This window comes from Thrips palmi, unplaced genomic scaffold, assembly GCF_012932325.1.
Source record: "Thrips palmi isolate BJ-2018 unplaced genomic scaffold, TpBJ-2018v1 HiC_scaffold_4, whole genome shotgun sequence".
In the NCBI taxonomy this organism is placed as follows: Eukaryota; Metazoa; Arthropoda; class Insecta; order Thysanoptera; family Thripidae; genus Thrips; species Thrips palmi.
In genome coordinates, this window is record NW_023144631.1 from 11,225,237 (window position 1) to 11,246,565 (window position 21,329).

The 21,329-nt window shown below is 61.7% G+C and overlaps 1 protein-coding gene across 1 annotated transcript in view; it reads right to left on the reverse strand.

Moving 5' to 3' along the window:
* Positions 1 to 21,329, reverse strand: part of LOC117649102 (extracellular serine/threonine protein CG31145) — an 87,591-nt gene that overhangs the window by 8,477 nt on the left and 57,785 nt on the right. The window contains exons 3-7 of the mRNA XM_034391544.1: positions 18,551 to 18,675; positions 13,465 to 13,543; positions 1,226 to 1,318; positions 840 to 1,144; positions 481 to 754 (exon numbers count right to left, since the gene is read on the reverse strand). Coding sequence (XP_034247435.1) covers positions 481 to 754; positions 840 to 1,144; positions 1,226 to 1,318; positions 13,465 to 13,543; positions 18,551 to 18,675 — 876 coding nt within the window. The remainder of the gene's footprint in view (positions 1 to 480; positions 755 to 839; positions 1,145 to 1,225; positions 1,319 to 13,464; positions 13,544 to 18,550; positions 18,676 to 21,329) is intronic.

The window sequence follows — 21,329 nt, forward strand, 5'->3', positions numbered from 1 at the left end:
CGTTCCCGCAGGGGTGCGAGGGAGACAGAGCGACTGGTGATTAAGCTGCATACCTCGCTCCGGGATAACGCGGGCTGACGCGGCTAACGCGGGCCAACGCCGCTAGCCGATTAGCTGAATTACCCCCCGCGCCGCGCCGCCCCGCCCCGCCCCGCCCCGCCCGCCCCGCCTGCCTCGGGGTGTCTGCGAGCAACTCGCGGCGGCCGAGGCGCGGCGCCCTGCAGCGAATGGCTTCATTAAGAAAATCTGCGAGATGAGCTAGCAAACCCCTCCCCTCCCCTCCCTCTTCCAGCTTTGGCCGGGCTTCAATACCATTACTTCTGGCTTGGCGGGGGCAGCGACGCTCCGCCACGCCTTGGCGTGCCTTGGCGCGACCAGAATGCCTTTTCGGGACACAATGCGTCAGGGCCACAATTTATAGATTTCAAGCGAGACGCGAAAAAAGTGGCGCCGCGGCGCGGAGTCGAACCCGCGACCTACCTGAGCAGCGTGCTGAGGGTGTTGTGCCTGATCATGCAGCACTGCAGGATGGGCGCGAGGATGGACATCTCGTCGTGGAAGGGCTGGCCGAAGCCGCGGCCGTGGTCCAGGTGCACGGGGAACGTGTCGTTGCCGAAGACGCGGAACGTCTCGTAGTGGTGGCGGTCCATGTTGCCCATGAGGAAGTCGAACACGGCCATGTCCATGAGGTCCAGCAGCCTGCGCCCGCTGTCGTACGGGGGGATGTCCTTCACCAGGGAGCAGTAATCGGAATCTGCAACAAGGCGCCGCGTCAGAAACACCCGTCCGCGCGCCGCGGCTGAGGCAGAGGTTGAGGCGCGGCCGCCCCGTCGACTCACCCATCTCCCACTGGGCCTTCTTGCGCTTGTGGTACGAGCGCCGCCAGGGGTGTCGCCACACCTTCCTCGTGGCCATCTCCTTGGGGGGCAGGAAGGCGGCGAAGGAGCCCTCCAGCGTGTCGGGGCTGCCGCAGATGGCGTGCCCGGTGTCGCAGTAGTACGAGCACTTGCCGTGGAAGCACAGGTTGGACGACGGCGACACGAAGAACGTCTTGAGCAGCTCGCCGTCCGCCAGCTGGTACAGCTCCGTGGTCATGTTGAGCGTGCGGCCCGTCACGGGCATGGCCCGGCGGAAGCCCAGCAGCCTGCGGACGAAGGGCAAACGTCAACACGCGTCAGCACACCGCGAAACACGGGAATGAAGTCAAATGAAAGGACAGTCGTACCTGTCAAGGTGGAAGGCGGCGATCTCGGCGGTGTGCCTCTCGTAGTCCGTGAAGTAGAAGTGGTTCGGGAGGGTCTGCTGGTCTCGGGGGAACCTGACACGATCGACAGAAGAGAACAAGTGGATTAGATTCGGCGCTGGCACTGCTACTGCTGCCGCACTGTCGCCTCGTCGTCTGCAGACAGTGCCAAAACTTGCCGCTTGATGTGAGGGCGCCACCTCCTGGACACCGCTCGGCAGCATTTGTGCCCAATAATAGTCGCATCAGGTCGCACTAGACAACATTCCGAACTCAAATGGCTCCCAAATGACGTGCCTGTGCAGACCGCACGGTCGAGTGGGCCCGGCAGCGTCGGCTGGCCTCTGGCAGGCCTCGCCAGTGTATCGCTACCCGAGCGACATCGCTGGGCGACGCAGGGTAACTGGGATGCCCGCTCCCGAGCGGCCGGGTAGGGTAGGGTAGGGTAGGGTATGGGAGGTTGCCAAAATTGTGGGTCCTTTTGTGTCTTTGGGCCACAGTTTCCTTATTTTTCGACGTGTCGACCTGCGGTTTGATTCCTATGACTCGACTTCATCTCCCCTACTATCCCACACACTAACCGAGCATGCAGTTCAAGCATTTCCCTGTCAAAACAGGCTAAAACTGGGCAAAATGTAACTTCCGTGCTGTCCATTGTCCAAAAAGTCCGTGTTTCAAGGCGAAAATCTCCTGAACTATTTGTCGGAGAGCAAATCCGCGAACAGCCTTTTGTTCCGTTGGCAACCCGTTATGACACCCTTGGATAGCAATTTATTCCAGTGACTCTCACCCCCTGCTTTATTGGATGAAAAAATGTCCACCGTGTACTGGTTTTCAAACATCGTCAGCTTTAGTTTCGCGCCTCAGCGCCGAACCTGTAGCGAGAAAAGTTCGGCTCAGCGACCAGAATGAGCAGCGCGGTTTCCTCTTTCCGGCGCGGTAGGCGGATTTTCGCTGCAGGGCTCCATTCCGGCTGGCTGGACCATCAAAGGTTAAAATCCGGCATGTGTCAGGTTTGTGTGTAACATTCCGTGTCATCAATAGCAAGCGTGTTACTTGGCCTATCGATTTCGGTCCACCTGGCCATTTTGCGCTTTCACGTCTCTTAAACTTTAGGCGAGACACCTGTTCGATTTGGTGAACGGGTTGGTCCGTTTTCGCCGTTTGTTTATGATGTAACTTCCGTGCCATGGTAACTTCCGTGCCATCTCCCCATGTTAAAGTATAGGGGAAAAATCAAAGTGCGAGAAAATACTGGCCTCCTTCGGAAATGCGTTTAGAATGGCCCCTAGAATACAGGAAAAATACTAAAAAAAATTTAGAACGAGATATTTTTTTTACTTTTTTAGGAGCCAAAAGGACCCACAATTTTGGCAACTTCCCGTATCGTGCCGCCGGGGCAGGGTAGGGCAACGAGCGGCCGCGTCTCGGCGCTGGCATCGCTCGCCAGAGTTGCCCGCCCTATTGGAGGCTCTGTCCCGCGTCGCGCGCCGCGCCGGTGGAGGAAGCACGAGGCTTGCTTGGCCCGCCGTGGCATCGCGGCATCCAGGGCCCTGCAGGACGCGGTTTTGGCAGCAGCCCCTCCTCCACGACGTACACTACCCCGTCGTCCTGGCGGCTCTGGCGGCCCTAGCCCTACTGGGCTGATCCACGCGATAAGAGGCCAAGGGTCATCTGCATTTCCCTCCCGCGGCCCAGGCCCGGCCCCAGGCTCATCCCAGCGTTTTGGGGGCTCATCTGTTACCCCCGGCCCCGCCCCGCCCAGCCGCCGTCCCGGCCTCAGCGGCGGCCACGGCCCCGCGCGTGTCTCGGAGTGTCAGCTTCCCCATCTCGGGCGCCGCGATCCGGAGCCGCCGTCGTCGTACTTCGCATATTTTATCTCTTCCTGGAGCCCTTGGAGAACGGAGAGCGGCGAGGAGTGGCGAGGAGGGTCGGCGCGCGCGGTGGAAGACATGTGGCGGTGCTGGCGGCTGGAGAAGGGGCGAAGGGAACGCACTTCTCGGAAGGGACGGCCGCGCGCCGGGCCAGGCCGTCTCGCGGCAAAGTGAGTGCATCGCCCGACCATCTCAGACTTTAGAAACCTTTCACTCTTGCGCTATTTTCGAATTTCTTTCTCTTTTTTTTTGTCGGCACGCTGGAGGACTCCGCCACTATTTGCAGTGGCATGCGATTCGGCAACGGGGGCGTGAGGGCGGACCGGACGCGGCGGCGCGGCGGCGGGGCAGCACGGCGCCCTGGGGGGAAACCAATAGAAATGCAGAGAGTGCCCTGTCGCCGGGCCGGCGGGGCCGGCGGCGTTCGGCCAACACGTTCGAACGTTATCGGGGACCACGGCGGCGGCGGCGGCGCTGATACATGAATCCCGAGGGACTCTTTATTATTGGAGCCGAAATGGGGGCGAGAAAGGGAGCGCGGGGCGGGGCGGGGCGGGGCGTGCCGCGATAGGGCGTGATTCGCAAGGTGCCGGCGCCAAGGGGGCGGCCGGGGCCGGGCCGGGCTTGGGCCTCCCATTCTCTCTCTCCTTCCCTCTCCGCCACCGGAAGTCCCTGGACAAAACACTCCACACCCCGAGCGAGCACACACGCCTGGAATCGTGTGATGGTGGGCGAGCGCAGCGGAAAATCGGGGCGCCGCGCGCCGCAAACTTGGAGCAAGGCGGGGGCAGCCCGGTTTTAATCCCTTATCCCGCGAATCAGGCTCTCTCACTCACACACACGCACACTGACGCGCCCCTCCCCTTTCTAATCCAATATCTAGAGAGTCGCCCCCTCCCCCACTGCGAGATTACGGCGTTATAACCGGCGTAACAGTAACACGCTGTACCGCCGCCCCCGGCCGCCCCCGCCACGGCCATGCAGGCCATGCAGACCGAGGCGGCGCGGCAGCCGAAAAGCGAGGGGGCAATAACTCGCGCAATCATGTGTACCACGGCCCCCGAAATCACATGCGAATCATTGAGAATCACGCGAAATCAAGCAATCTGAAATCAACCAAAATCACTAAATTCGACCGAAATCAGGCAAAATGACACGAAACCAGGCAAGAAGGCAGTCCGAAATCATTTTCTTTCCGAACACAATCACACACAATCACGCTCACATCACCCTGGTGCGTCGCGAAATAAGGCGAATCAGCCATGAAATCATTGCGTTTTCCGAATCATGTGTACACGAAAATCCCGAGTTTTTGCCCCCTCGCGAAAAAGCAAACAAAAAATACCATTTCACGGAATCCTTGGCAGTCACCAAGTTGATAAGTTCTGGTTGGACAAAAATATCCGAGGCTGGATGGCGGTTATTTCGTGCTTGTTGAGTTAGTAGAGTAGCATTATGAAAACGGAAACTTTCGTCAAAGAGCAAGTTGCGAAAATTAACGTTTTAGGCAGTCTAAAAACACGCGTGCGCGCCTACCCGCCAGCAGTAAAATACTGAGAAATGAACCAATCAGAGAAAGCTATACGGATTCTTCGCGCGTGTCTGAAAACGAAAACAAAAACGAGACGACGCGAATCAAAGCTATGCGGATTGTGTTCCGGCCAAAATGGAATAATTCGCGTTTCTCGCTAATTTATGAGTCAATCAAAACATGCCGCGACGAAAAACAATCCAGTGGGGCGCACGCGAAGAGCGCCGAGAATTTCGCGACGAGCAGACGAGAGTGCCGCGCCGGTCGTTGCGAAGTCGGTGCACACGTCGCTCCGGCACAGGCCGGGGTTGGGGCGGGTTGGGGCGCCAGCCTTCGGGTGCATAAACACTTACGGGGCGGGATAAAAAACGGCAACGGTCGACGTAGCAGGCCGTTCGGACGGTCGGGGGAGAGAGAGGGGGGACAGGGGTGGAGAGAGAGAGAGAGAGAGAGAGAGAGAGAGAGAGAGAGAGAGAGAGAGAGAGAGAGAGAGAGAGAGAGAGAGAGAGAGAGAGAGAGAGAGAGAGAGAGAGACAGACAGACTAGCACCGCGTGTGTCGCGGCCACACCAGGACAAGCCCCGCGCGGGTCGGGCTTGCCGGCTTCGGGTCTTAATATTCTCCCCCAGCTGCCGCAGCTGCCATCCAGCAGCGCCCGGGCCGGCGGGGCGGGGCCCGCCCTGCAGCGCAAGGCCCGGCAAGGCCGCTGCATCTGCTGGATATCTGGAGCTGCCGGAGCTCGCGCTGATAAATGCCAGATGGTGCTCCATCCAGGGCCCGGCGGGGCGAGGCGGGGCGGGGCGAGGCGGGGCGGGGCGGGGCCGCCGCGGCGCGTCGCGAGTCGCGTAAATCAAAAGCAAGTTGGCGAGCGGCGCGAGAGAGAGGGAGAGAGGGAGAGAGGCAGGATGCAGGGCGCGGCAGTAGGTTGGTGGGCACGCCAAGCCGCGAGATGGCGCTGCCACTGCGATGCCGACACACCCGGAGACGACACCGCGCCTCTGCAGTGGCGCTGCTCACAGCGCTCACGGCCCGGACGGCCCGGAAGCCAAACAAACAAGTTCCCCGCAATCGAGATCTCGACGGCGTCACGTCAACGAGTGTCGCGCGGAATCCACTATCCGAGACAAATCGGCGAACTAACTGCTGCAGTCAGCGAGCACGGCGAGCCAGCGCCGCAAAGTCGTATCCCAGTACAGCGGACAGCCAAGGACGCGGACTCGGAACCCCCGCGAGATCTCGAACGACTCGGGTCGACTCGCGGCCGCGCGACACGGCACGACGCAGAGCGCGCAGAGCGACGCGTTGGCAAGCCCATTCCACTTAGCGCTCAATTTGAGCCGGCGTCGTGGCTCTCGTGCCGCCCCGCCCCGCCCCGCCATCCGAAAAGTAATTAAGCTGACGACTTTTTGCTTTGACACATCGCGGCGCCGGGCAACGCCGAGCTCGCAGCGCGCTCAGTCACCCAGACCACCGCGTCGCTCCCAACTATCCGGCACGGCACGGCACGGCACAGCACGCCACGGCACGCCACGACGTGCACGGTGGCGAATAAGGACCCCCCGCCGCGTCACGGCCGCCGCCGAGCGTCTCCCTCGCACTCACGGTACGGTCCAGGACGGTCCCGGTGCGGGCACCGCGGTGTGAGGGAGACAGAGCGACCAAGTTGGGAGTCGGTCTCCAGCGGTACGGGCGCCACTTTGAAAATTGCGGCGCCGCGATGGATTATCCTGTATTGGGCCGCGCGCCCCGCGCTTCGTGTGCGGTAACGTCGCAGCGAAGCCGAGCCGAGCCAAAATTGGCTGCGAGTTGATACGCAATCGCGGGGGAGATGACGCCGGCGGCGACACTCGCCCCGTCTCTCTCGCACGCGTCCGGGACGCCCCGCGAGTGCGAGAGAGACAGAACGACGGCCCGCCGCGCATTTAGCGAGGGCCCCGTCTTTTGTCACTGCCCCGCCTAGTGTGGCCCGCCCGGCCCGGCCCGCCCCCAATGGGCCCGTCGCGTTGCGTCCCTACCACACTTACTTCCGTCTCGCACAGCAGTGCCACGGCAGGGCCACGGCGCGAGCCGCGACGCGCCCACCTCCACTCGCCTCCACCCTGGCTCCGCTTTTTGTCCCGTTCGTTTTCAGCTTTATATACATTTTTCCCACTTTTTCCCCGGGTCCCCCGCAGCCCCGCGCTGGCTGCCTGGCTGAGGACTCGGCGGAAAGCGAAAAAAAGAAAGGAGAAGGAGAAGAAGAAGAGGTGGAGAGGGGAGACGACTTCGTCCTGGCTAACTGGATCAGGAGGCTTGGCGCTTCCTTCAGGACCGCTGGTGCAGAACTAACAACTACCGGCCGAGAAATATCACAGTGTGGGCGGCCGAAGGGCCCCAGGAGGGCCCCAGGGCCGACCTGGGCAAGGCGAGGCAAGGCTAGGCAGTGCAGTGGTCTGGTAACGACCTCCAGACGAGGAGGCAAGGTGCATCGATGCGAGAGACTCACGCGTTGGACAGGCAAGAGGGAGAGGGAGAGAGAGAGATGAACCGCCGCACGGCAGCGCATCTCATCACGCGCGACGACAGGAGTGCCTCTTTCTCTCTCTCTCTCTCTCTCTCTCTCTCTCTCTCTCTCTCTCTCTCTCTCTCTCTCTCTTTCCGCATCCGCCCAATCCACGCCCTCCCCGCGTGCAAACGCGCAAAGCCAGGCGGCGCCAAATCAACGGGACAAATCGGGAAAGACCGCCACTTTTAACTTCCTCTCTTCCCCCCCCCTCCCCCCCTCGAAGGCACACACATGCAAATCGAGTTGCGGGAGTGTTTGCCGTCCTTTACGGTGCAGGAGGCGGGACAGCGTGCAAACACGAGGCGCGCGCCGCTCGCTCGGGAATGACTGATTCAAAGAAGAAGGCAGTCGTGCGGTGTCCGCCCGCCGCACCGCTCTCTGGAGTCGACGATTACATCATCCCGCTTCGTCGCTCTGTCTCTCTCGCACCCGTGCGGCTCACCACCCCGGCCCGCGAGTGCGAGAGAGACAGAGCGGCTGCCGCGCAGTCATTAGCGCCTCTTTTTTTTGTCTCTGCGCTTCGCGGCGTCGCGGCGATGGTGTTGTCGCTGTCGCGAGACGCGCCGCCCGCCACCGCGCCGAACCGAAGAGTTTCTTACAGTGCCGCAGCGACCAAACGGATTTAGCAGTGCAGTGGCGAGTGCGGCTCGCACGCAGTGCCTCGCCTCGGCCAGTGCGGCCGGGCCGCCGCCACTTATTGGAAGCAGGGAAGCCCCTGCCTGCCGGCCTGGCTGCCTGCTCACGTGTAATTGCGGCCCAAACGTGCCACGCGTGTGTGCGTGTGTGTGTGTGTGTGTGTGTCGTTAGTTGCACCGCGTTCGCTTCAAATTATCCAATTTCCAGTAGTCTCCCTCTCCGTTTCCCTCAATCACGAGCGGCGTGTGTCCGCGCGGAGCAGCGCTTGGGATCGCCTGGGCTCCTCCAAGACCGCCGGGGCGGCGACGGCGCACGCCCTTGGGCGCTTTAGCGACCTCGCCAATACCCCACGCGTTGGGGTGGCCACGCGGCCACGCCGTAAGCGCGGAGTATCGCCGCACTGAATCGTTTCTTGTTCTCACAGTGATTCAGTGCGTCGTGCCCGCGCAGTAGTGCCCCGCGGTTCCCGTCTGGTGCGCGCCGGGCAGGCGGGGCTGGCAGGCAGACAGGCCGGCAGGCAGGCAGGCAGGGCTGGCAGGCAGCAACTTCCTCCAGATCCATCATTACCATGACCGCGTGGAACGAACAAACAAATGGGACAGGAAATGCAGCGGCGGTGGCGGCGTCGCGGGCAAGCTCCGAGAAACCTACGAGAAACCTCCCTCGCACTCACGGCGCGTCCCATCTCGGAGCGAGAGAGAGACAGAGGGGACCTCCCTCTCGGCGGCAGTCTGTGGGGCAGGCACTGTAAGGCAGGCGCGAGTCGAGTACAAATGAAGGAAAAAGTGGCGTGCAGAGAGGCGTGGAGGATCGGCCGGAACGCGAGGAGGGCGCCGGGCACCTGGCTCGCTTGCTCCGACAGTCGCTCTCGTCGCTCTGTCTCCCTCGCACCCGAACGGGGCGCCCCATGAGTGCGAGAGAGACAGAGCGACGAAAACGACTCTCGGAATCAGTCCGCCTGATTCAGACTTTTGACGAGGCGGCCGAAAGGGAAACGACGGAAGGATGGGCGACTCGACGGCAACCGGGAAGAAATGAGAAATGAGAAGTGCAGCGCTGGAGTCAGGCGGGCCAGGGCCTCGGAGCGGCGACCCGGACCGCAAATCAAACACCAACAAAAACAAGAGCAGCAGCTTGACCTTTTTCCTCAAAATCGGCGTCCGTTCTCGTCGGGCGGTGAGTCCGGTGCCGTTTCCGTCCGCTCCGTTTTACAACTCGCGATTGTCAGGCGGACCGCTTACGGTGTATCGCCGCGGCGGACACCTTAATGAACGCGGGCCGAGCCGTGCCGAGCCGAGCCGCTCAAGTTGGAACGATTCAGAAACACAAGGAAGGCAAACAAACCGGCAAAAAAGCGGAACAACAACAACGAACACGCACTACGAAAGCACACTGTGAGCCGCTTCGTCGCTCTGTCTCTCTCGCACCTCGACCGGACGCCTCACGAGTGCGAGGGAGACAGAGCGACGAAAGCGCGCCGCACTGTTTGAGCCCGCAGCGAACGCAGCGCGCCCGCAGGATATGAGCCGGGCGGAGCACAGTGGGCCAGACGACCGGTGGAGGTGGCCAAAACTCTAGACGCGTTTTGAGCTCCAGAGTCGCTAAATGGGACTCGAACCGAGCGTGTGACCCCACCAATGGGTTGCTCTCCAAACGAGGAATCCATTGGTGGGGCCACACGCTCGGTTCGAGTTCCGTTTAGCGACTCTGGAGCTCAAAACGCATCTAGAGTTTTGGCCGCCTCCACCGGCCTTCTGGCCCACTGTGCGGAGGTAGACACGGCGGGCAGCCCGGGATGCAAAGACAAGACCGGTACTTTTTAATGGTTATTAGTTTACCGCAAGGCCGTCTGCTCTGCTCTGCTCGCAGCGTAAAAAGCGAAAAGCTCCGCTGGAGTGGTTCATCAACCGCGCCGTGTTTCGTGCGGTAACAGTCGCGTCTGTGCGTCCAGCGTTTTAACGTGTGTGCTCTCGTGTGTGTGTGTGTGTGTGTGTGTGTGTGTGTTAGTGTGTGTGCGACCTTAACGGGAGCTGCCAGCAGCCCGCGCAGCGCTCAGCCAAGGGAATGAAGAGATGAGACGACGACGCTTTTCTCAATTAACTTTTTCCCTTCTTCTTTTTTTTTCTCTCCGTCCGTCCGTGATGCACCCAGCTCGGCGAGGCGCCTGCCGCTATTGCCCGCCATAGCCGCCGCCGCGCTCCCCAAAAAGGGCAGGCGGTTAAAGGTGCAGTGCCCGGGGCCCGGCGGGCAGCGCGTCGGTTGCGCAACGCGGGGCCACGGACCGAAATTGAACGGCTCAGGAACACGGCTCCAGGAATCTGATGCAAAATTTCGACAATTTTCTGGACAAATATTTTCTCACGGAAATATAGGTTCTGTGGAAACGCAGTTTTTTTTTCGACCGCCACCTGACCTGACACGGTAAACCAAAGCCCTCGTCCTTCGCCGGTGTCGGGCACACCACAAGCATTCCCCAGCCCATCGGGAAAGGCGTGCGGCAGAGATTTGGCAGCGGACCAAAACCGCCCTTTCGCTCACACACTTTGTCGGCGTCATTCTGCCTCCACCTTTTCCTACATGCACTCTAGAAAAACAACCATTTTGAAAATAAAAGTATACCAGTAAACCGCACTGGTAAAACTAAAGCGTAACTCTTGCTTGATCGCATAAAGTTACGCTTGAAACGTTACAACTTGAAATGAAGCATACTCTGGAAATTCCCCCATGCATTTAGATAGGGGGAATTTTGGCGGTTGGGCCTGTTACGCTGGGATTTCAAGCGTAACCTGATTACGCTTGAAAACAGAGGGTAATACTACGCTTTAGTTTTACCAGTGCAGTTCCAAGGTTTATTAAAGTTGAGACTATTCGGCGGTGTACTTGGCTCCCCCTCGGCGGTGCCCATGGCCTCAGGGCCATGTCGGATGGGCGCGGATGGCTGCGCTCCAGCGGCCGCCCGGCCTGGCGCGCACCATTTGGTTCCAGGCCGTCCATACCATGGCGGGGCCCATGGCGGGGCCCATGGCCTGGCGGGGCCCATGGCCTGGCGGGGCCCATGGCCTGGCGGGGCCCATGGCCTGGCGGGGCCCATGGCCTGGCGGGGCCCATGGCCTGGCGGGGCCCATGGCCTGGCGGGGCCCATGGCCTGGCGGGGCCCATGGCCTGGCGGGGCCAGGCGGGGAAGAACGGCCGACCCGAGCGCGCGTGCGGCGAAAGGAGGCCCGACACACAGCCAGCCGAGCAGCCAAGCAACCCCCTCCGTACCGCCAGCGCGCCAGCGCCGCATTCATCTTGTAGCGCCGAGCAGCGCGGCGTCATTTGCCACCAGGAAGTGAATTTGGCCCGCCCGCCACGCCCGCCACGCCCGCCAGCCACATGAATCACCAATTATGGTAACGACCCATCTTCCGCGCGAAACTCACCACCTCCGCGCAGCGAAATAGCGTGCACGCCGAAGGGAGACCACAACATAGAGCGAGATAATTTAAAAAATAAAAATTTGAATGTGAAGAAAAACATACAAAACAGTTTTTTTTTGGAAAAACGTACCCGAAAAGAAGGTCGAGTAGTAGCGCGGTGTAGTGCTTCTCTTTGCACACACCGCACCGCACCCCGCACTTGCCGCCCCGCCCCGCCCCGCCCCACACCACCACGCCCCACCAAGCCCCGCCCCACCTCGAGCGCGCGAAGGTGACGCACAAAGGGCGAGCCGATGAGCCGTGGCGACCCTTTGGCGCCCTTTCCTTTCAGGAGGAGGAGCAGCCCCGGCAGCCCTTGCAGCACTACACGGGCTTGGCTGGGTCGCACCGCCGCACCTGCGGGGTCTCGACGGCCTCGTGCGCCTCGCGCGCGACGAACGGGCGTCATTGTGTGTACCAAGCGCGCGCCACCGCGAGCACGCGAGCACCGCCAGCACCGCGAGGGGGGACTCGCGCATGACAAAGAGCGCCGCCGTGGCGCGCCCCCTCGACACCCTCGAGGCCCCCAAGTGGCCCCGCACCGCACGCGAGCACGCGGCCGCACGCCGAGGCGCGTGCGAGCGCAGGCGGCGCGCGGCGCATCGGGGTCGTGCGGACCATCGTCCCGAGGCCACGCACGACCAGCACGTGCATGCCGGCAAAGTGGCGCCAGCGCACCCCGGTGGCGCCAAAACAGACGCGTTTGGCCGACGGCAGGGCGCACGACAAGAGGACCAACCGAATGGATTAGCATTCGAACGAGGAATCCATGGGGGGCACAGTGGTCGAGCCTTGGCAGCCGGGGCAAAACGCGTCTAGAGTTTTGGCCACCTCCACCAGTCTTCGGCCCACTGTGCAGCGCCACGTGTGTATTTTTACTCTTACCATCCCTCGCTCTGGCCGAGTCGAGCGGACCGGGCCGGACCGGGCTGCAGGGCTGCAGGATCCGTCCGCTTCCTGCGGGACTAAATGATGCTTCCCCCGCACGGCCACGCCGGGCCGCGCCAGGCCGCCAGCGAGGGCGAGTGGCGAGCGCCCCGCCGCGGAGGGGTCCGGAGATTGGCAATCCTGGCGACGCGGCCCGGGCCGCCCCCGCCGCCCCGCTGTCCTCGCCGCCTCCGCCGTCCCCGCCGCGGGGCGCGGAGCAGCAGCCGGACGCACTTCTGGAGCACGCGTGGCACGGCTGGGGCGGCGGGGGCGCGGCCCCGAGGCCACGGCTCGCTAAACGATCGGTTGGGGGTCGCTGCGACGCGCTGCGACGCGACGGCTTGTCGCAAAACGGCGCTCGCCCCTCTTCCCTCTTTCTCCTCCTGGACGCGGCCGTCGTCACCAAGGCCCCCGCGGGGCGCAAAGGACCCACCCAGCGGGCTCGCTACACAAGGACCCCAGCCCGAGCGGGCTCGCTACACAAGGACCCCCAGCCCGAGCGGGCTCGCTACACAAGGACCCCAGCCCGAGCGGGCTCGCTACACAAGGACCCCCAGCCCGAGCGGGCTCGCTACACAAGGACCCCCAGCCCGAGCGGGCTCGCTACACAAGGACCCCCAGCCCGAGCGGGCTCGCTACACAAGGACCCCCAGCCCGAGCGGGCTCGCTACACAAGGACCCCCAGCTTGAGCGGGCTCGCTACACAAGGACCCCCAGCCCGAGCGGGCTCGCTACACAAGCAGCCCCGGCCGAGCTCTCCCGAAATAAACCGACTGTCAGCAGATATCGCTCTGTTTACTTTAGCCAACTCAAACGGAGGGCACGCGGCGGCACACGGAGCGGCCAGAAGCCGGGGGCAGGCGGAGACAGCCAGAGGGGTCTCGGGGAACCTCATTCCCAAAGTTGACAAGTTGACCGCGAGGAGGCACTGCTCGGCCGCTGGCCAGTCCAGCCAGCCCAGCCAGCCCTGCCAGCACACGGACAGTCCGCGCCAAAAGTCAACTTGTTCTTTCACTTTTGGCCGCTCGCGCCGCTCTCGCTGCGGGTTCCGCCCCAAATCGCTTTCGGCCCCACTCGACTGCACCGACCGCACTCCGGGCGAGACGCGGGCGGGGCGGGGCGGGGCGGGGCCGCGCCAAACTGACTCACGCGGCGCGCACAAGTTTCACAACTCGGCGAACTTGTGTAACGGAAGAAAAATAAGACACGGGAAAAGAGGAGAGGGACCGGGCAGCGCGCTGCAGCGGGCACCTCATGGGCTTGAACAGGGCCTGCACGCCGTGGGGGTAGTCGATGACCAGCTTGATCTGCGTGCCGCCGTCCTTCTGGCCTGCAAACACAAGATTCGAGAGGCCGCTTTAGAAAAAGCAAAGGGAGGGCCCAGGGGAGGGCGCTCCGTCAACTTGACGCGCAAAACGAGCGGAAAATAAATCTGTGCAAAAAAGAGTGAGTAGTGTAGCAGCACCGGGCCGCCACTCGCCTTAATGAAGGAGAATCTCTCACGGCCATTCGATTCCATTTATCCTCGCCAAATTAATGTCCAAAGCTGAAGAGAGAAAGAGAGGGGGTCGGGGGAGGCAGCGCGCCACCCCCTCCAACCACACACGCCCCAGGACGGACGAAGGCGAACGACGGGATTGACGAATAAATAAAAAGACTGCTGATTGCTGTCCACTTCCTGGAGGGCGGCAGCAGCAGCAACACCATTTTAGCCGCCCCAAACTTTGCGCGCCAAAACGACTCCGTCAAAATTTGAGCGCCTCGCCGCGGCGCTGGCGGGCGCGCGCTGCCCCGCGCTGCCCTGCAGGCCTGCAGGGGCATGCCCCGCCACTTCATTGTTCCATTGTGCGGACATGAATGTAACCGCGTTAAACACACACCCACCCGCCGATGAATCATTTCAAAATTCCCCGCGCCCAAAGAACGCCAAACAAAAGCCGCGGGCGGTACGGCGGCGGGGTTTTAAGGCGAGCCGAGCCGTGCTTCTATTTTATTTTAATTTTTTTTTGCCGCCAACTTTTTTGTTGCTTTTTGTTTGCGAGTGGTGTGCTGCACCGCCACCTCTGTTTGTGTGTGAGTGTGCGTGTGTGTGTTTGCGCCCCCTGCAAACGTAGCACGGCTCATTGGTTCGATTGTAATGACTTGGGGCTTTATCTGCGGATCTGGTAAAGACGGACAAGGGGGGGGGCAACTCATTACCAGCAGGCCGCACACGTTCCCACGGGGCTGCCCAAGAAACACAATCACTCTCTCTCTCTCCCCTTCCTCAATTTATCGATTTTGCTTTGTTGATTTTACAACGATAAATTAACTTTGGGCCCGGTGGCGCCTTTCGCTGCCCCGCCACCAAGTGGGGGGGGGGGAAGAAAAGGGTTGTTGGAGTGGCACTGCTGCCTATGGTGCCCCCGCGCCGATAAGGGCCGCCAGACTGATTCCGAGAGCCGCTCCCTGTCTCTCTCGCACTCACGGGGCGTCCCGCACAGGTGGGAGAGAGACAGAGCGATGGAGAACGACTCTCGGAATCAGTCTGCTGTCCAAAGCAGTGACTGCAGCGCCACCTGTCGAGCCCGTCGGCCCGACGGGGCTTCATTAAATTAAGCATCGGCATGATGGGATGGCCCTCCCCGCGGACCCCGCGGTGCGCCGCGCGTAAGGCTGGCTCACCCCGAGCGGCAAGAAGAAGAAGAAGAAGAAGCAGCTAGCGACCCTGGTGGTTGGCGCGGACTCCCCCCGCCGGGGGCGCCACCGTCACCGTTTTTGTGGTGTACCTGTGGCGTGGCTGGCGCGGGCTGGCGTGGCTGGCGTGGCGACCCAGGCCGTGGCGGGCCGGGGCACAGGCCACTGCACCCGCGCGTCGCCGCGTCGCCGCGTGTTGTGTGTTCTGCTGCCCTCATCAGTCGGTGACGCACTTCATCGACCCAGTGGGGCTGGCGGCCGGCGCGGCCGAGCCACGGCGTCGGGCTCATGGCGAACAGTGTTCGTCGCCTCTCTGTCGCACCCCGGCGGGCCGCGCCGCGAGTGCGAGAGAGACAGCGGCCGGCCTAATGGCAGCGGAAACGGCGCTCATTTTCTGTCCTTCTGTCCGCGGACGCAAGCGGGGCGCAGGGAAGGTCACCCTCAGACCGCACTGCGCCCCGCCGCCGTATGGCGTCGTTGCCGGGCAAGCACACCCTGTCTCTCTCGCACCCCGACGGACCGAGCCGTCGGCCCACGCGTGCGAGCGAGACAGCGAGACACAGCGCCGTCTCGGAACGAGCCTGGTTCCATTTCACGGTGGCAACCTCCATGGCCGCCTCGGAGGTTGCGGAGGGGAGGGGGCGGGCGGGGACGGGCCTCCTGGGGGCAGGAAGGAGTTCGGGTGTCGCGTCTTATGACAGCGATATTTATTAGACTCCCCACCCCTCCCCTCCGAGGTGCAGGCGACCCCACAACCCAGCAACCCCCCCCCCCTTCCCGACTCGCCCCGATTCGAATAAAAAGCGTTGATCCATCGTGACCGGAAAATTATCGACGCGCCCAGCCAACCAACCCTCGCACAGTGGGCCAGAAGACCGACGCAGGCGGTCAAAAACCCGGACGCGTTTTGAGCTCCAGAGTCGCTATGCAGGACTCGAACCGAACCTGTGACCCCACCAATGGATTGCTTTCCGAACGAGGAAGCCAATGGTGGGGTCCCACGTTCGGTTCGAGTCCTGTTTAGCGACTCTGGAGCTCAAAACGCGTTTCGAGTTTTGGCCGCCGACGCCGGTCTTCTGGCCCACTGTGCTTCCCCCTTCCCCATTGTACATACTTTAAGTCCGGGCGACTTTCCGTGTAAATCACACACCGCCACAATGGCGCCGCAACTTTCGGCCGGCCGTCGTGTAGTAAGTAATCTGGCGCCGTGGAACTGTGCACCCACACTGTGCAGTACTGCCCACGTCCTTCGTGTCGTCCTACGTATGCCCGCAATGAGTCATGACGCCTCACCCTCACCAATTTACACTGTCCTGTGTGTGTGTGTGTGTGTGTGTGTGTGTGTGTGTGTGTGAGACACTCTTCCCGCGCAATTTCGCACACCACTTCCCCGGCCGCAGTGCAGTGCGTCCCAAAACCGCGCGCTCGCTAAATTAACGCCAACTCGCGGAAAATGCGAGCCGCGCCGTGTGAGTGCGGTGCTGTGCTTTCGCCGCTCCGTCTCTGTCACCCCTGTGAAGGCAAAGGCCGCCGTGAGTGCGACAGAGACAGGGGCACGGGCACGGGGGCGCCTTCTCGGGTTGCCCCTCACCTCATCAGGGCGTCATTCACCTGGAACAGAGCAGCAGCGGCAGCCGACTCATTCCGAAGAGGCGTCTTCGTCGCTCCGTCTCTCTCGCTCCCCTGAGAGCGCACCGTGAGAGCGAGAGAGACGGAGCGACGAAGGTGACTCTCGGAATCAGTCTGCAGCTCGGCCCGGCCCGCACAGTGGGCCAGAAGACCGGCGTCGGCGGCCAAAACTCTAGACGCGTTTTGAGCTCCAGAGTCGCTAAATGGGACTCGAACCGGACGTGTGACCCCACCAATGGATTGCTCTCCGAACGAGGGATCCATTTGGTGGGGTCCCACGTTCGGTTCAAGTCCCATTTAGCGACTCTGGAGCTCGAAACGCGTCTGGAGTTTTGGCCGCCTCCACTGTGTCTTCTGGCCCACTGTGGCCTGGCCGCCTGCGAACGCGGCCCTAGGCAACGCGCCGCACTGCCGCGCGAGGCGTCCCCGCGGAGCTGCCTGCCTCGCAGGGGACTTGCCGCGCCACTCGCAGCGCAGAACAGGGGAACGGAAGGTCACATTCACGCAAGCAAGCCAACAGTGAAAAAATTTAGTCACACCCTGCCTCAGTGAACCCTCATATTATGAGAATTCTGACTGAAAATTTGGTGTCAAATTCGCACCAGTCCTGGAAAAACTTTGACCGTCCGGTGTGTGATGTCGTTTTAACTTCAGTCATTTGAGATCATGGAGACCTTTTTATGTTTTCTTTTTTTTGGGCAGCGAGATCACTCTGATCTTTTTAAGCGGTCTTGCTACCGCTTCTAGCTCTGCATACGATCCCACTCATCCCATCCATCCACCCATCCACCCATCCATCCATTCTGCGCGCTTGGAGGGGACTGCATGGTCGTGGTTCGTCTGTCGTCGTCGCCTGCGCCGCCACGCCGCCACGCCGCCTCCCCGCGCCAGTCCCCACTCCTCACAGCCCCCTCTCCCTCCTTGCCCCCTCTCTGCCCGGCTTCCCCGGCCGGTCCACGGCAAGACCGCTTTGCTAAGCTTGCCTTGGCGGAACTTTTTTTAAGCGGTCTTGTTTTTCCAAACCCCGCAATACTGTCGCGCTTGGCCGGTAGCGCGCCGCCTCAGGCGACGGCGCTACGGCGCTACCCCGCGCGGCCCGACCGGGGTATCGCCACAAATCCCTTGCTGCGAATTGCAGTGCCACCGCTCGCCGCCCCGCTGATCCCCACTGCGACATTGTTGCTCGTGTAACTCCACCAATCTTTATATTTTTTGCGAGGCTGCGTGTGTGTGTGTGTGTGTGTGTGTGAGAGAGAGTTTCCGCCCTTCGGAGCGACTCCGCACTGCCGCCCACGAGTGCGAGAGAGACGCGGCATTGTCCCGCTGGCGGCGCTGGCCCTTCGACTCCCGCTTTTGTCTTTCGATTTTGGTTTACGGCGGGGCCAGGCCGGGCCAGGCAGCCCGCGGTGGGCTGCCTACAGTGGAGGCGCTGAGATTGGATTGGCGCGAGGCTGGGCTGGGGTTTGGCTCAGGCAATCCGGCCCAATTATATTTTACGGCCAGACAGGGACATTGCCGGCGTGCGCGACAGGCTGCCAGCCCCGCCTGGCCGCCCTGCCCGCCAGCCCTGCCTGCCCGCGGCCCGGCCTGCCTGCACCTGAGGGACGTCTGGCCCGAATCTACTTCGCAGATATTGCCACATAAAAGCGCGACCCTGCGAGCGGAGCAGCGAAGCAGCGAAGCCCGCGAGTGACCCAGTTTGACGAATCTTGGAGCCGGACGGTCGCACAGTGGGCCAGAGACCGGTGGAGGCGGCCAAAACTCTAGACGCATTTTGAGCTGCAGAGTCGCAAAAAAGGGCTCGAACCGAACGTGTGACCCCACCAATGGATTGCTCTTCGAACGAGGAATCCATTGGTGGGGTCACACGTTCGGTTCGAGTCCTTTTTGGCGACCCTGGGGCTGAAAACGCGCCTAGAGTTTTGGCCACCTCCACCGGTCTTCTGGCCCACTGTGGGACGGTCGGTCGGTCTGTCTCTCTCGCACTCTCGCGGGCCTCCCCTGAGGTGCGAGGGAGAGGTGCGATACTCACTGACGTGCAGGATCTTCTGCGTGGCCATGTCGTGCAGCAGTCGCTCCACCAGCGGGTCGTCCTTGCTGTACAGCTCGTGCTTCGAGATGCCGTACTGGAACTTCTCCAGCGTCGTGGCGTTGTGTCTGCAGGCACACGGGAAACGAAAAGAAGGTTAGCTTTCAGCGCTTTCAGCCTCCACTCCACTGATACTGCTGTGGCCCTGCTGAGCAGCGTCCCCTTCCCCCTTCAGACTTTTCCTGTTTTCCTCTCCACGGGAGAAACACAAGCAGGGCGCATCCTTTCCATACGAGCCTTCGGCAGATATGAAACACGGCACCGCATCTCAAGTGGAGAGAGAAGCGAACAGGCGGCTTGGCTGCGACACGAGCTCTCTGTCTCTGTCGCACACCCACGGGCCATGCGGGCCGCCCCGGGAGTGCGAGAGAGACGGGCTATCTCCACGCAGTCCGCCAATAATTCTCGAAATAAAGGACGCTGGCTGATGCCCCCATGCGGGATGGAGGCACAGTTCAGAGCGGAGGGCCACTGGAAACAGCGAGTGGGCGACTCAGGCAGCCAGGCAGCCAGCCCCCGACGGGGAAAACACAATCACCCGGATACGAGGCAACAAAAGAGGGAAAAATATAAAAAGTGAGGATCAATGTCAAGGGCGGCCACGTCACTGAAAATTGTTTGCGAATAATGGCGGCAGCGTAATACCCCGCAGTTCGAGGGCACGCCGGGCCGAGCGGCAGACCGACTCCAAAAGTCGTTCGCTCTGTCTCTCTCGCACTCGTGGGGTGTTCCGCAAAGGAGCGAGAGAGACAGAGCGACGAAAACGACTCTCTGAATCAGTGTGCTGCCGCACACTGCCGCAGTGACGGGGACGCCCACGCCGGCGCCAAGCCCGTCTGTCTCTCTCGCACGCCGCTCCGGGCCGCCCCACGAGTGCGAGAGAGACAGAAGGACAGCCGTTTTCAAGGTCGCACTCATTAGCGGAAACGGCCGCGTCCGGCGGTGCGCGTCGTGCTAATTCCTTATTTCACGCTCGAACCGCGGTGCCGCCGTTTGCTTTCGACTTTCGATTCGAGCGTGGCACTCGCCGGGGCGTGAGCGTGGCGCCGAGCGTGGCGCCGAGCGTGGCGCCGAGCGTCGCCTCGCTGTTTCAATAGCAAACACACGCACTGCAATGACGCGCTGACTGAGCCATTACGGCGTAACAGCGGCCCGTAATGGCACACCTGGGTGTCCGGTGGCGGCGGGGCGGGGCGGGGCGGGGCGGGGAGGGCGTGGCGAGCGGCAGCAGCGAAGCGGCCGCTGCCACGGGGCTCTCGGAACCGGCCTGCCCGTAACTTGACAAAATTGCACATTTTAAGGTGCAGTCCAGGCAGGGCAGCGCGGTCTGCATCTGCAGGGCATAAACCTGCCGATCGTTGCAGATTCACGGTTCCAGTGTGTCCTCCACGGAACGATGACACTGGCCGTCGCGACGCAAGGACACAAACAGTGAATGAAATATTGACTGCCGACGCCGCCGCGGCGCTATTAATTCTTTTTTTTTTTGGAAACTTTAATAAGTCGGCGCTGCTTTGCTGCCCGGCTGGCGTGGCGCGCGGGGCAGGCGGCCCGATTCCAGCCGAGGAGTGAAATGCCTGGAATGCCCTGCCCTCCCCGTCGCCGCCTCGCGCCGAGCCTCGCGGTGTGCCATGCCACCAGCACGGCCCTCGCAACGCTTCTTCTTCATAATAAAGTGCCATTCAACAGCCGGCCGGCGCGGTGTCCGTCGCGCTCGGCAGACGGGCCGCCGTCGTGGCGGAGAAGGAGGGGGCTATCTGCACGGACAGACGGACAGACAGCGACAGACAGACACCAACACACACGCACCACCTGAATCTGAATAACGAGTCTCCTACGTCCGGAAATCAATTAAACCTCCGCATAGTTTGCGTATTTCATTACGAGCCACGACTAAGTCTCTGGAGCCGCGCTCGCCCCGGCCTAGGCACGGCCAGACAACGGGGAGCGGAGAGCCCCCCAAAGTCTCCTCGGTTGCAGAATGCCGACCTACGCTGCGCTACACTCGGAAAGAAATTCTTGAAATGAGTGAATTTTCTTGTTTACACTCAGAAAAAATATTTCTTGAAACATGTAAATTTTCCTGTTCCAAGCAATGGTTTTTCTGCGTTGCACGCACCCAGGCCACCGAGCTTCGACCTGAAGGTGGATGATTTCCCAAACAGAAGAAGGGACGAAAACGAAATAACCCCAAACCAAAAAGTAATGCTCGTGCTACCGCGTGCTACCACTCCCTGAGATGATGAAACTCTTTTTTTTCTGCCCAGGGTGCGCGGAAAAAATTGTGCCTTCCTAGAAGAGAAATAGCAAAGGTTGTCATTTTCATGGGCGTCCTCATCCTCTCAGCACGCAGTGCACGCCGCGCCACGCACCCGCCGGAGAGTGGGACTCGTCCCGGCACTCGCGTGCGAGCCGCACCAGTACGCCAACCAGTGTACCTGCACGCCGACTGCAAGCCAGGCAGCCAGCCAGCTAGCCAGCCAGCTAGCCAGCCAGCACCGCCAGCCAGCCAGACCCAAAGCCAGGCAGCCAGCCAGCCAGCCAGGCAGCCAGCCAGCAGCCAGCCAGCCAGCCAGCCAGCTAGCCAGCCAGCTAGCCAGCCAGCTAGCCAGGCAGCCAGCCAGCTAGCCAGCCAGCCAGCCAGCCAGCCAGCCAGGCAGAAGCAAAGTTTGCTCGATAAAGTGCGCGGAGAATCAAAGACCACATTCAGCGGGAAAGTCCG